At 49.2% G+C, this 13,088-nt stretch overlaps 1 protein-coding gene across 1 annotated transcript in view; it reads right to left on the bottom strand.

The window, feature by feature from the left end:
* Positions 1-7,122: 7,122 nt before the first annotated feature.
* RTN4RL1 (reticulon 4 receptor like 1) overlaps positions 7,123-13,088 on the bottom strand; it is a 30,239-nt gene continuing 24,273 nt past the window's right edge. The window contains exon 2 of the mRNA XM_030472349.1: positions 7,123-11,326. Within this exon, the coding sequence (XP_030328209.1) occupies positions 9,939-11,326 (1,388 nt within the window). The 3' untranslated portion in view covers positions 7,123-9,938. The remainder of the gene's footprint in view (positions 11,327-13,088) is intronic.

The following is a 13,088-nucleotide window of genomic DNA, read 5'->3' as shown; positions in this document are numbered from 1 at the left end:
TCCACCAAACGCTGCCTTCCAATGGAGATTGCTGTCTGAGGATGTCTCCTTCTCAAATGAAGCTTACTGCATGCAGTGTTTTAGGTAGGACCTGCTGTAAACCCTGCTCAGCCAAGTTCCTACACACAGCAGGGGCATGGGGAGCCTCATCCTGCCCATCACACAGCGGGGGACCAGCTCCAGCCTTTCCACAGCACCAGGAGATAACTGTGTATGTTCAATATCTGGAGCATGAAGCGCTGCAGGTCTGCAGCATCCCAGCCCTGCCTTTACTCCATGCTGGCGCCGCTGAGTCGGTAGGCAAGGGCAGCAGTAGATTATCCCCTGCTTTCCCCCTCTGTTTTTTTTTCCCTTTAAACTTACCTTTTGGTGTTCCAGCTGAAGCAGCATGAGGTGAGTAAACTCCACTGCTCAAAATAAGAGTGGATAAGCTCAGTTTACTTGCATTTATTCATGACTTCACCACTCCACTGGGGCCTGAAAATCAGAGCCAAAAGGAACTGCAGTGAAAATTGGCCTACATGCAATGGCTTTAAATAATCTGCCCTTTTGCTCTAGTTCTGTGTTGAGATGTGCTGGAAGCCTGAGGAGCTGGGATCTGACTTGATGTGGGAGCTGCTTCTTGTTTTTCTTGCCCTAGTGTTTGAAGCTGTTGTTGGTTTTTCTCTATCTACTGTAACTTAGGGGGGAGGTAGGCAGGAGGAGAAAGAAAATAAATCTATTTGGGAATTGTTGTATTTAGTGCATGACTCGGAATGATTAGAATCAGCACAAATGAATTAACTTTCATTTCCAGAGAGGCGAAAAATAAGAAAGAGGGGAAAATAGCAATGAAGTGATTAGCGTCTGTCACCAATATTGACACCCAGGGACAGGGTATTACATTGGGCTGAAAACCAGCTCTGCTGGAAGGAGAACGGTTCATGTTCATAGGGAATTCTTGTTTGCACTTGCATTTGTATGGGTTGTTAAGGCAAATATGATTCCCAGATGATGCGCGGTACATGCACGTGCCTGACACTTGCACCAGCCAGGGAAGAAGTCACGCAAGCCATTGGAGAGCAGAGTGTGCTGCGTGGGGCTGAGCTTCAGCACCCAAGCAGGAATAGATCCATCTGCAAACCAGGTCATCGCTGCTCTTGTGCTTTTTCTCTTGGGCCCCCTTGAATCACATCATGATTTCTTCACTCCTCCCTTCCCTTGCTCCCTGCAGCTGGGATTACTTTCCATGTACTGTGCTCACATAATTGCCTCTAATAATTTCTCAGCTGGTTTTCCTTCATCCTTGAGTCGAATACGACCACCTTTCCCTTTTATTTCCCCCCTTTACGAGGCTGCATGCAGCCGCTCCAGCCTGCATGTACACTCTTCTTCCCACTGCCTCTCCCTTGTGTTTGCTTCATCTCTCACTGTTTTCATGTTGAGAGTTCCCATCTCCCATCCTGGAGATCCACCCAGCTGATGGTGAGAGCTTCTTCAGCCTTTGTGTGCTGGTCTCTGTGCTGTTTCCCACTCAGCACTCCAGGGAAGAGGATCCTACAAGGGCACGGGAAGATGGAGCATCACAGAAGGAGACACTGTCAGGCAGGGCTGCTGGGTGTCTCTTTGCTCTCCGGAGGCTGGCACTGACGGTTCAGGGCAGTGCTGTGCTGGCAGCAGTGTTCACAGCACTTGCAGAGGGGGATTTCGGAGGTTTCCCATGTTTGCTCTATAGAAAATCCTTCCAGCCACCCAACACACATAGTGGTTGGGGTCCTGCCCTGCCTCTGAAGTGGCAGCACATTGAGGCAGGCTGTTAGCATCCCACGGTATATTTAGTTCAGGTTTAACGGGGGCTCCATATGTATGTGTGCTCTTGTTTCCTTTTGCTTTCTATGTGCTAAGTAGATGCAGGGATGAGGTGAGAAGTTGTCCCACGATGTCAAGGATGCAATTTTGCCGCTCCACGTGCTGCTTTTCCTTTGCAGGGCTGCTTCCAGGGTGGATGGGGCTTGGAGCAACCTGGTCTAGTGGAAGGTGTCCCTGCCCACGGCAGGGGGTTGGAACCGGATGAGCTTTAAGGTCCCTTGCAACACAAACCATTCCAGGATTCCCCGAACTGTGCATTAGGAAAAGCATAAGACCTGGAGAGGAACAAGTGTTCCATGGTCTCCTTCTATCAGGAACCCCTGGAAATGTGGTGAGGTCTCTCTAGTGACAGGAGTTCTCCTGGGGGATGGAGCACATGGGGCTGTGGAACAGTACCCTGCAGGCAAAGGCTTGTGCACTGATGGGTTTTGCATGTTTGGTCCTTCGCAGGACCCTTTGGCAGGATATGTGCCAAAAGGGTCACTCTGATTTTCCTCTCAATTCTATTCTTTTTTCAATTTTTATATTTCAAAATGAGGTGAATTGAAAATAACACAGAAACTGTGAACTCCCAGGAAGGTTAAACAGAGCTTATTCTGAGGACATGAGGGCATGTGAGGCAGCTCATGAGACAGCCCACCTAGAAACGGTCCTTTAGAGAAGACCTGAAAAAGCTAAGACCTTTGATTACAGGCTATTTTAGCTGTAGAAGGATGGACTGAAGGAATAACTATGAAAACCTTTTCCAGGGAGAACAATTTGTATGCACTATTGAGAAATCAGGTCTGAGAGAAATCAGGTCTATAGGAAAAAAAAATATAACCAAGTCACGCTGGCAGGCTTGAAGTAGAGGTGTTAAATCTCAGCTATGAGGTGGGGAAGGTGCAGCACAAAGTCCTGTGCAGAGGATGCTGCGGTACTTGCCCTCAGGAGCCATGGAGCAGAGGGGGATCGAATGGAGCTGGTGCACTCGAAGCAAACCAAATCAATCTCTGGGAATGGGATCTGCTTCTCTGGGAAATAAAGTGTACAGATGCAGAGAAGAAAAGGAAATCTTTCCAGGCAAGTCAGCAAATAGCCAAGAGTTTTGTTATTCCATCACGGCCTCGGAAAGCCGCAGTCTGTCATAGGAACAATTTTGTGTTTTAATAGAAGCGGTTTGCTTTTGACCCTGCGTGGCAGAGCAGCTCTTACTGTTCCCATTGGATTCTGGTTTTCCTCCGTCTCCATCGTTTTATTCTTCTGTCCCCATGGCAGGCTCAGGCAGGCTTGGTGCTTGGCATGGGTGCAGGCAGCCTCGCAGGGTGCAGCAGGACCTGGTTTTGGCAGGATGGAGGTGACAGACACAGATGCTGTGCCCAGAGATGTTCAGGTAGCCAGAACATTGTTGTTAATCATGATATGGGTATTTAGGCAGCAGTAAGGTGCCTCCGTAAGCGTTGGCTGCAAGTACAAAATAGCTCCCATCTCCCAGAGCTTCCAAGTAGCAGTGAAGCCTTTCAGCGAGATGGAGAGGTTAGGTTGCAAAAGACTGACTTCTACCTGGACCTATGGTCGCTTTCCCTGGGCAATGACCCAAGGTTTTTAATCTGTAAGAGGTGTGTAACTTTAAACCCATGATTTAGCATCACCCTTTCAGCTGGCAAACAGAGAATCCAAAGCATCTGGTAGGTACCGCAGTGCTTTGTGATGAGGAGACAGCAAACAAATTGCAAGAAGCGGTGAAGAAAGGGAATTCTGAGTAATTTCAGGAAGCGTTTAACAAACAACGCCTGCCTGACCTGCAGCACGAGGGCTGTGACACGACTCCCTGGGAGCAGGGAGCGCGGGAAGCTGTCCATAAATCACAAGCACCGAGACTATCATGTTTGTTTATTACTTGGGGTTATGCCTCTGTGTTCGAGTCATGTAGCTGTTGTGGTTTTTGGAGGAATGAAACACAAGAGATTTGTTGGGACAGAACAGCACCACTCCCTTTGTCCTTTGAGTCTTTTTTTGCTTTTAATTCTTTATTCTTATCCAGGAGGTAGCGGGTGAGCTGTGGTGGTGTTAATGTTCTGCAGCAGGAGTGAAATAGCCTGGAGATGTGCAGCGAGAGCAGGGGCGTGTGCCCTAAATAGGAGGGTTAAACAGGGCTTATTCCGAGGCAAAGCAGTAATTGCAGCTTGCATGAAGCAGTAATATTCTTTTGTGCATTATTTACCCAGGAACATCTGCTAATACATATACATTCCGTGGTGCGTGTAAACAACTTGTGCAGGAAGAGGATTAGGAGGTTTATAAAGAAATTAGAAGCGAGTTAAAAGGGCAATTAGAAGAGCAGAAAGAGATATTGAGCAGTGAATTAGGGAGGATATTTTAACACACAATCAGAGCTTCCCGAGACGGATTCAGAGCAGAGAGAAGGTAAAAGAGAAAATTGGCCAATTACGAACTGATAGCGGGGAATTGGTGACATGAGAGAAGGTAATGGCTGATTTGTTAAACAGTTATTTTGATTCTGTTTTCACAAAGGAGGAAGAGGATGGAGGGCAGCTCCGGGAAGGACTCGGGTTGTGGGGATGAGCCTGCAGAAAGAGAAAGATGTTTGCGGAGTGGATGGATGTGGGGAGCATTTCACCCCTATTCATGGGGTGGGCAGATAAATGGGTGTTAGTGAGCAGCTCCTTACAGCAGTGAGGTGGGTAGCAAGGGGTTTGTGTTTTAACACTCGCTTTCGTTTGCCTAATCCGCCACTTTTAAGCGGGGATCAGGGACTGAGGTGAAAGATCCTTCTCCCCTTTGAAGGCTATTTCTCCAGGAGAGGGGAGAATAGAGTGTGTTGGGATACAGCGAGATGGATGGGGGCTCTGGGGGGGTCCTGCCCCTGGGGCTGCTGTTCCATGGGTAGGGAGGTGTTTTGGCTCATCAGCGTGACACCTTCCCCAAAACACACATTGCCAAACATGAGCACTGCTGCAACCCTCTGTGTCCTGTTTTCACAGTTGCTTTTGCTTCCATCTGTGACTCCAACACAGCAATACAAGAGCATCCCTGTAATCACTGTTCCCATCAGCAGCGTCTGTGTCAGTGATCTCCTGTTCCACTAAAGCAGTTGTGAGCTCAGGGGCTGCTGGATGGGTAAAGGGAGAGAGGAGGGCTGGTGGAACAGAGGAATGATGTCAACCTACAAGACCTCAAGGGGATAGTAAGTGATGGAGAGGGAAATGTTCTTGGTCATGCAATGGGGAAATGGGATCTTGGCAAGTGTTCCTGGGGATGTGGTTGAAGCTGAGACAGGGAAAGCATACACAGACAAAGGATTTAGGGAAGGGTGAACTTGAAGGACCACAGAAAGTGTTATTTAGCTTGTGAGAAATTGGAAGTGATGCTTTTACTCTGCTCTGTCCCTGTGAAGGGGGTAAGAGCTGCAAAGCAACCTACTGATATTAGAGAATGATTTGGAATTGGTGCTGGAGGGGCGCAAGTGTTGCCTGGGAAGCGACGGGGAATACAGGAAAACTGCAGAGTCGTGGTCTTGGTTTGGACTGATAAACTGGAAATCTATCCTCAATATCCGAGGGGTGTTTGGTTTTCCTCCTGCCTGGGAGGATAAAAGAGATGCCGTGTGGTAGGGTTTGTGTTTTCAAAGCGTGCATGAAAAGCTCCATATTAGCAATTATGGGATGAAACTGTGGAAAAGTGGTACAAAGGAGAGAAAATTGGCTTCGACTCAGGAAACGGGATTCTGCCGCCAGGGGTGAGTTTCCAGAGGCACAGTCTGGGGTCTCTTCTGGGTTCTCTTTTAATGGGAAGGATTTGCATGAACAGCCCAAAGTTAAAGCGTGAAAGCTCACTGATGTAAGTAAGGGGAAGGCAGCGACAGGGACTCGTCTGCCAGAGCACATGGAGAACACTAAAGGAACGGGAAACCCATGAGCAAATAGATACTCGAGTGTCATGTTTCCCAAGGGAAGCATTTAGAGCTTGCAGGGAGCTGCTGGGGAGCAGCATCCAACAATGTTAGCAACAGGCAGCCTGTCTGCCTGCACCCCGACAGGGGAATCAATGCACGGCCAGAGGCTGAGCTTGTGATAGTGATTGGCATCAGTGATGGCTGATGTCCCCCCACTGGGAAGGGGCACCATGGCACAGGCAGAGCTGTGGAGCATGGAGGGGATTAGGTTTATAGAATCACAGGATCATTTAGGTTGGAAAAGACCTTTAAGATCATTGAGTTAAGCCAGCACTGCCAAGGCCACCACTAATCCATGTCCCCAAGTGTCAGTACCCAGTCTAAACATCCCCTGGCACAACTTGAGGCCATTTCATCTTGTTCTATCACTTGTTATTTGGGACAAGAGACTGACAGCCACCTCACTACTACCTCCTTCCAGGTAGTTGTAGAGAGCAATAAGGTCCCTCCTGACCTTCCTTTTCTCCAGACTAAACTCCTCCATGTCCCTCAGCTATTCCTCATCAGACTGGTGCTCCAGGCCTTTTCCCAGCTTTGTTGCCCTTCTCTGGACCCAATTCCCAAATTTCTCCAACTTATCTCCAGCCTGAGCCAGACTACCTTTGACACGTCATGGTTATACCTCCATCCGCTCGACTGGAGAGATGTGTGCTTTGAGCTTGTGGGACTGCTGCTTTGGAGAAGAGGGGATTTATGCCAGCCCTCAGAGCACCATTCAAAATGCATGAAGACATGCTGTATGAAGGGATCTGGGGGGGAAAACACCCGAGAGTGAAGCAGGGGCTGTGGTAGAGCTGAACCATGCAGATGGGAAAGCAGTTATTGAGGCGAACTGTCAGAGCTTGCCAGAAAGATTCAGTTTATCCTCAGAGAGCTGCGGTGGTGGAGGAAGGATGGGCGCAAGGAGGGATGGCACCTAAGGGAAAGGCAGGAGGAACATCAGAAACCTATAGCCCAGGTATCCTGCTTTTGGCTGGGATAGAGTTAATTTTCTTCCTAGTAGCTGGCATAGTGCTGATTTGGGTTTAGGATGAGAATAACGTTGATAACAGAGGGATGTTTTAGTTGATGCTGAGCAGTGCTTACAGTAAGGCAAGGATTTTTCAGCTTCTCACTCCATTATCAAGGAGGTTGAGGGGAGCACAAGAAGCTGGGAGGGGACCCAGCCAGGACAATAGAGCCCAAATGATCCAGGGATATCCCACACCATATGATGTTGTGCTCAGTATATAAACCAGCAGGTGGTGAGCAATTGTGCATTGCTTGTTTTGTATATTCTAATTCTTTTACCATCATCATCCTTATTATTTTCCCTTCCTTTTCCGTCCTATTAAACTGTCTTTATCTCAACCTATGAATTTTACTCTCTTCTTCCCAGTTCTCTCTCCTACCTCACTGTGGGGAGGGCAGTGAGTGAGCAAGTGCTGTGAGCTGTTTAACTACCTGCTGGGTTGAAGCACGACACCATGTCAAGTGACATCTCTTATTTAGCAGCGCATCATGTCTCCATTCTGGTTTTTAAACCAGTAGCCTTTATTGCTAGGAGTTAGAGCACTTGATTGACAAGGCTTGTGATACACCGTGGAGTTGCCTTTATTTCTCCTACATGTTAAAGGAAAAGATACTAAAAATACAATTAGGGTTTTGAGCCAGGCGTAGTCTGTTCGGATATAATTCATCTCAAAGGCTAGCCATCATGCCTGCTGGACCCAAATCATTTATAAAGCATTAGCATCTCCTGTGCTGACATTTCACTCCCATATTACAGGAGTTACACACAACCTTAAAGAAAAAAATTAATAAAGTGCTTCTCTCCTTCATTCTCCCACTGAGAGCTTTGATTTCCAGAGTATGAAACGAAATAACCAACATAACAACATTCTCCACTTCTAAGGGACAGTGCCAGACTCATTCAGTTGCTATTGGTTATAGAGAGTAGGACATGAGGGAGCTATTTCAGATCACGGATTATTTGTTCTGGCTGCATTGGACATCCCTTTAGTGGAGCTTTAGAGCTCTGTAGACAGAAAAGTTTGGGTAGGAGCTGGAAGAGGGTTTGATGAAGTAACCTCTTCCTTTCTCCTCCCTGCTATTTCCCAAGAAGGGTGTTTAAAAGTGAAGCATGCAAGCCCTTGTCCCTCCTCGCTTGTGAGATGGGCAGAAGAGACCATGGCCCCCCAGCTGCCAATTCCCTTTTCATTCCAGATACCTCCAGGGGATCTGCCATTGCATAAATACCCTCTTCCATCCCCAAAGCAGTTGGGAGAGTGGATTTCCCGAGCTGACCTGTTCTTCCTGAAGCTAGCGGTGTGTCTGATGGCAAACACAAGCAGTTTCCTTTGGGCTTTGCAGCCCTACACATGAGCTACAGGATAGAAATGTGCCGCCATTGGGGTACAGTTACAAAATGCACAGCAGCCTTTTCTTGTCCAAGATCACTTTTATTTCCCTTGTTTCGTTAACTTCAGTGTCTGTTTGGTCTCGCACATCCACGCTGACAGGGAATTCGCACCTCCTGGGTGAAGCCACCAGCTCTGCCATGCCCCCGACCAGCAAACGCATCCCTCTGTCACAGAGTTGGATTCGGGATGAGGGGAACAAGCAGATCTGCTCCCTCTCCTCCACCTATCCTCAACCTGCTTTGTACAGCTGCCTTGGACCATCTATTTTTCTCTCCTATGGTGGACCAGAAACCCTGGGCTCTGTGCTTCTCACCAGCCCTCTGTGAGCTGTAGCTTACTCTTTCTCTGACTCTTCCCGTGACGCAACCTGTTCCTCTTAGGAAAAACCTCTTTTGATGCTGTCAGGACTATCTGCAGCCTTGGAACTGCTCCTTGCTGACCCATTGAAAACCTTAGTCCAGCTATAAAGGTCCTCACGCCACCGACACGGCTGGAAGCCCCTCTCTGCCTCCAGCCCCCCAAAAGCCCCTTTTCTCCTTGGGGCTTTGCACCTCTCTCTGGAGACAGAGCTCTATGGCTCTATTTATTTGGACTAACTAATCTCTCTTTCTCCCCCAGTTACAAGTTAAGATGTAAGGGTGAGTTTTGGCTCTCTGGATATGGGCTTTGCTGCGTCTCATACAACCACCCCCCTCCCAACGTTTAGTGCTCTGAATGGCTGAGAACATTGGTCCTGGTTCCCCCCGCGTGTTCTGAGCCCACCCGATGGCTTTCAGCATCTGTAGGCACTGCTGCCGGTTGGTTGTCTTGAGGAAAAGAAAAAGAAAAATCATATACTGGTCTGCTATAAATTCAAGAATACAATCCTTAGTTCTGAAGATATAGTTTCCATATAGTTTATAAACATTATAAGACATACATATGGATAGTTGAGGGGAAGAGGGGGGAGCCTGTGCATCTGTTGGGTCTGGGTTTATTTTCAGGTGTGTGAACATGGGTTACAAAAAGACGCACCTCCTGCAGGTACTTCATTTCTTTAAGTGTTGGGTTTGTTGGGGTTTGTTTTTTGTTTCATTCCACCTTGAATCAGTCTTTCCTTTGGTTGTTGGCTACTCCAAGCCCAGCAGGCAAGCCCTGTTCTGCTGTAATGCCTGAGATATTCAGGGGGTTGAGATTGTCTTCTAAGAGATTCCCAGCCAACTTTGGCCTCTGGGTTTGGAGCCAAAAGGGCTAAACCATGGGAAAACCAATGTTTTTATTACATCGGTATCCGTGTCCTTGCACTTGCTTTCAGAGAAACAGTGTAGGCTTAATCGGTGATCGTCTTTACAGCAGTTATGTTCCTTTCAGTAATCGGAGGGGTCGTTTCAGTGCGCTCTCAAACGAACGGGATCTCACAAGAGCATGGATACAGTCCATGTGTCCGGTTGTTGTCACCGACCAATTGGCTACCATCCCTGTTATCTGCTTTTTGTAAGGTTGGCTTTGTTGTTGTTGTTGTAGGTGCTCGGTTAGGCTGTTTGTGACAAGGTGTGATAATGCCTTTTAATCCGCTCCTGCTGCGTTCGGCACAAGTCCGCGTTGGCAGCCCTTCCGGGCACGGAGAGAGACCATCAGAAGCCGAGACAACGTTCTTCCCTTCGCCAGGCCAACGCTAGCCACGTACAAAAAAAGAAGAAGAAAAGAAACTCTGGTCCTTTGTAGATTGGTGGCAGTACAGACTCGCTCCGTGCTCAGCGTATGACGGCCGCTAACACCATCATAAAGATCAGGAGCGATGCCCTGAGCCCCGAGCAACCGGCTGCCTGCTGAACCCCGCTGGGCGGGCGGATGGGTGTCCGCCGGGTGCACTTACCCTTGCGTTTAGTGGGCAGCGTTGGCATCACCCCAAAGCTGTATTTGTGCTGATAATCAGGCACATAGTCTGGGACCTCCTGCCCATTTTTCCTTGGTCCCAAGGAGCCCGGTTTGGAGGTTCGGTTACGGCTTTTGTGGCTGGTGCAGTTCTTGCCAGGTTTGCGATAGCCCGGCCGGGAGCCGGGGGGGACGGCGGGCTGGCTGCTGTGCAAACTGTTCTCAGCCCCTCTCTCCTTGCCCTTCTCCCTGGAGGAGTGATGAGGGTGATGGGTTTTAGAGGCTCCTCTGTCTGCTGTGGAGAAAGTATGTGTTTTAATCTGATGGAGCGACTCGGACCCTGAACAGTTCCTAAAGTCTTCTGCTCTTAGCACCTTGAGGTCTTTGCCGTGCATCTGCTCAGGGGACTCGCAGATGACGCTGGAGCTGGAGCTTTGAACCTGTGCAGCCATTTCCAGAGCGAAAACGTGGGCTTTGCAGTCGCAGCCTTCCATGGGTTCCCGTGTCGGCCTAAGTAAAACTTCCAGGCTCCCAAAGTGGGCCAGGGCCAGTCCACCTGCAGGCCTCCGAGAGGCTGTTATTGAACAAGGAAAAGGGTGGTCAATTCTTCGGAGGTCATGGAAAAGCCCGCCTTGTGGGAATCCACCTGCAGCGTGGATTTTGATTGGATGAGCAAGCCGGTCCAGGTTTATTAGTCCCCTGAATGTGTTCTGATGGAGGCTCCAGAGCTTGTTTCCATGGAGAAAAAGATGGCTGAGGTTAACCAAGTCAACAAAAATATCATCCTGAAGGAACTCGATGTGGTTGTCTTGCAGGTAAAGGTATTGCAGGTTGTGGAGGCCACCGAATATCCCGCTGGGGAGGGAGCTCAGCCCGCACTTGTACAGGTACAAGGCATGGAGTTTCACCAGCCCTTGGAAAGTGTCTGCAGCTAAAGCCCTTAAGTAGCGGTTATCCCCAAGGTCCAGCTCTTCCAGATTGACGAACCCATCGAAGGTGTTGGGGTCAATGAAGGTGATGTTGTTGGAGTAGATCCAGAGGGTGACCATGGAGGGGCTGAAGTGGCCCCGCAGCAGCAAGGTGATCTGGTTGTTCTGGAGGAAGATCCTCTCGCTGTCCTCGGGGATGCCCTCGGGGATGGTCACGAAGTTGTGAGCCTGGCAGCTGACGGTCATGGGGGACGGGTAGCACACGCAGTCAGTGGGGCAGCCCAGGGCGCTGGGCACCTTCAGCCCCAGCAGCACCAGCAGCAGCTCTGCAAACCCCCCTGTGCAGAGAGAGGGGAGAGCGGCGTCAGCGGGGACCCGGGTACCTCCCACCCACCCATCGCCTTCCATGGGGACTATTCCGGGTGAAAAACACTCCCTATTAACTCAGCCCTCCTCTCCGCTCATGAATTACCCACGCTGCTGCGATGAGTGGTAGTTTAAACGTGATGTATGGAGTACTCCCTGCCTCCTCGCCCTGCCTGTGCCCGGCACGCGATTGTGCTCCCAGTCTGAAACAGGCAGGAGAAACCTTCCCAGTGAGAATTCACAAGGAGCAAAGCCCCTTGCCTGCAGGCAGGCAGCACAGTCAGAAGAAATGCTGTGGTGCAAAGGTGTGAGAGCAAACAGAGGAGATGCAAACCCTCCTAGATGTCCATCCCTCTGTGATGCATCTCTTAAATCACCCACGCTTCCATAGCAGAGGGGAAAAGGGACAGAGCTTTAGTAATTCCCAGCAAATCACCTAAAATTCCAGCGTTCAGCACAGACCCATCCCCGCCATCTCTTTTTACTACAGCTGTTAGACATCACTTTCACCCACCCTGAAACCCAAATGATTTACAGGGAAATATGTTGTCAGCAGTTGGTGGGAAAGGTTGAGCCGAAAACTCCGTTTGGAAGTGGGATGGCTCAAGACATTGTTTTTAAATGGATGCCTTGTGGCAAAGCAATATTGCATCCTCTAAAGCTACAGTATGTGCCTGTGACCGTGGCTTTCTCGCTGCAGAGAAGAAGCAGTGAGCAAGGCAGTAATCATCCCCTCCCTCTGCTCAGCTCTCAGAGTGCTGGTTACGCCGCCCCATTCCCGTCTCGCTCCCACTCCTCGCAACAGGCTTTCTTTCAGGCTATTCCTTCTGTGCCCGGTAGCTTTTCAGGCTCATTGCACCAGACTTGTCATTTTTCATTCAGATTTTCGCTCCTAGATCTGGCTTTTTTTTTCCCCTCTTACACACAAAAATTTGCTTGTGTCTAATGAATTCTGCCTCTGGACTTCTTACAGGGGAAGGGGGTAACATGGGAGCAGCGTATAGCTGCTGGTGCCATCCTGCCCATGAGTCCTGCTCAGCGTGTAATAATGTGAAAAACAAGAGTGGAAGTGAAGTTCAACTCTAATTACTCCACGTTGTTATCACCAGTGAGTCCAGGAGACTGGACCCCTTGGGCTCGTTCAGTCCCTCTTTTGAGTGCCTGCAGCTGAACGCAAGTGGGAGGCAAAACCCTCTCACTGTTTTCTTATTAATTGTGTTTGAAAGATAACTCTGTGGCTACCATTGCCTTTTGCCTGGCATGGAGATCTATTACCGTTTAGTTAACAGCAGGTGACACGTCCATCTGGACTCATCCTTTCAAGGCAAAGTTGTCTCGTTTTTAGATAAACAGGGTTATTCAGACTCTCCATAAATCACCAGTAAGAGGCAGTCATAGCTGACTGGGCTGTTAATAGGAAAATAATAGCATCACTAGCCAAAGCGTTGGCCCAAGCCTTGGCTACGGTGAGAAAAGGGAGCCTTCTTCCAGGCACTGCCCTTCAGAAACTAAGCATTGGCCACCAGGATTGATGTCTCATCCCTGTGCTGCTGCCAGAAAGGGGCTGTAAGTCAGCAACTCACGACAACTCCTACGGCTGTGTAGGAAAAGGAACGTTCTCCAAGTCACCACCGTAGCATTTTGGCTTCGCTGTCGTGCCTTTGCAATGGGAGAGGGGCTGTGGTGGTGGGAGCATCTTTGCCAGCGCTGAGTACCGAGCGCTCCCTGCCAAAA

The sequence above is a fragment of the Strigops habroptila genome (genome assembly GCF_004027225.2).
Source record: "Strigops habroptila isolate Jane chromosome 13 unlocalized genomic scaffold, bStrHab1.2.pri S16, whole genome shotgun sequence".
NCBI lineage: Eukaryota > Metazoa > Chordata > Aves > Psittaciformes > Psittacidae > Strigops > Strigops habroptila.
Note: the sequence above shows the minus strand (reverse complement) of the source record. Positions and strands in the feature narration are given on the sequence as shown.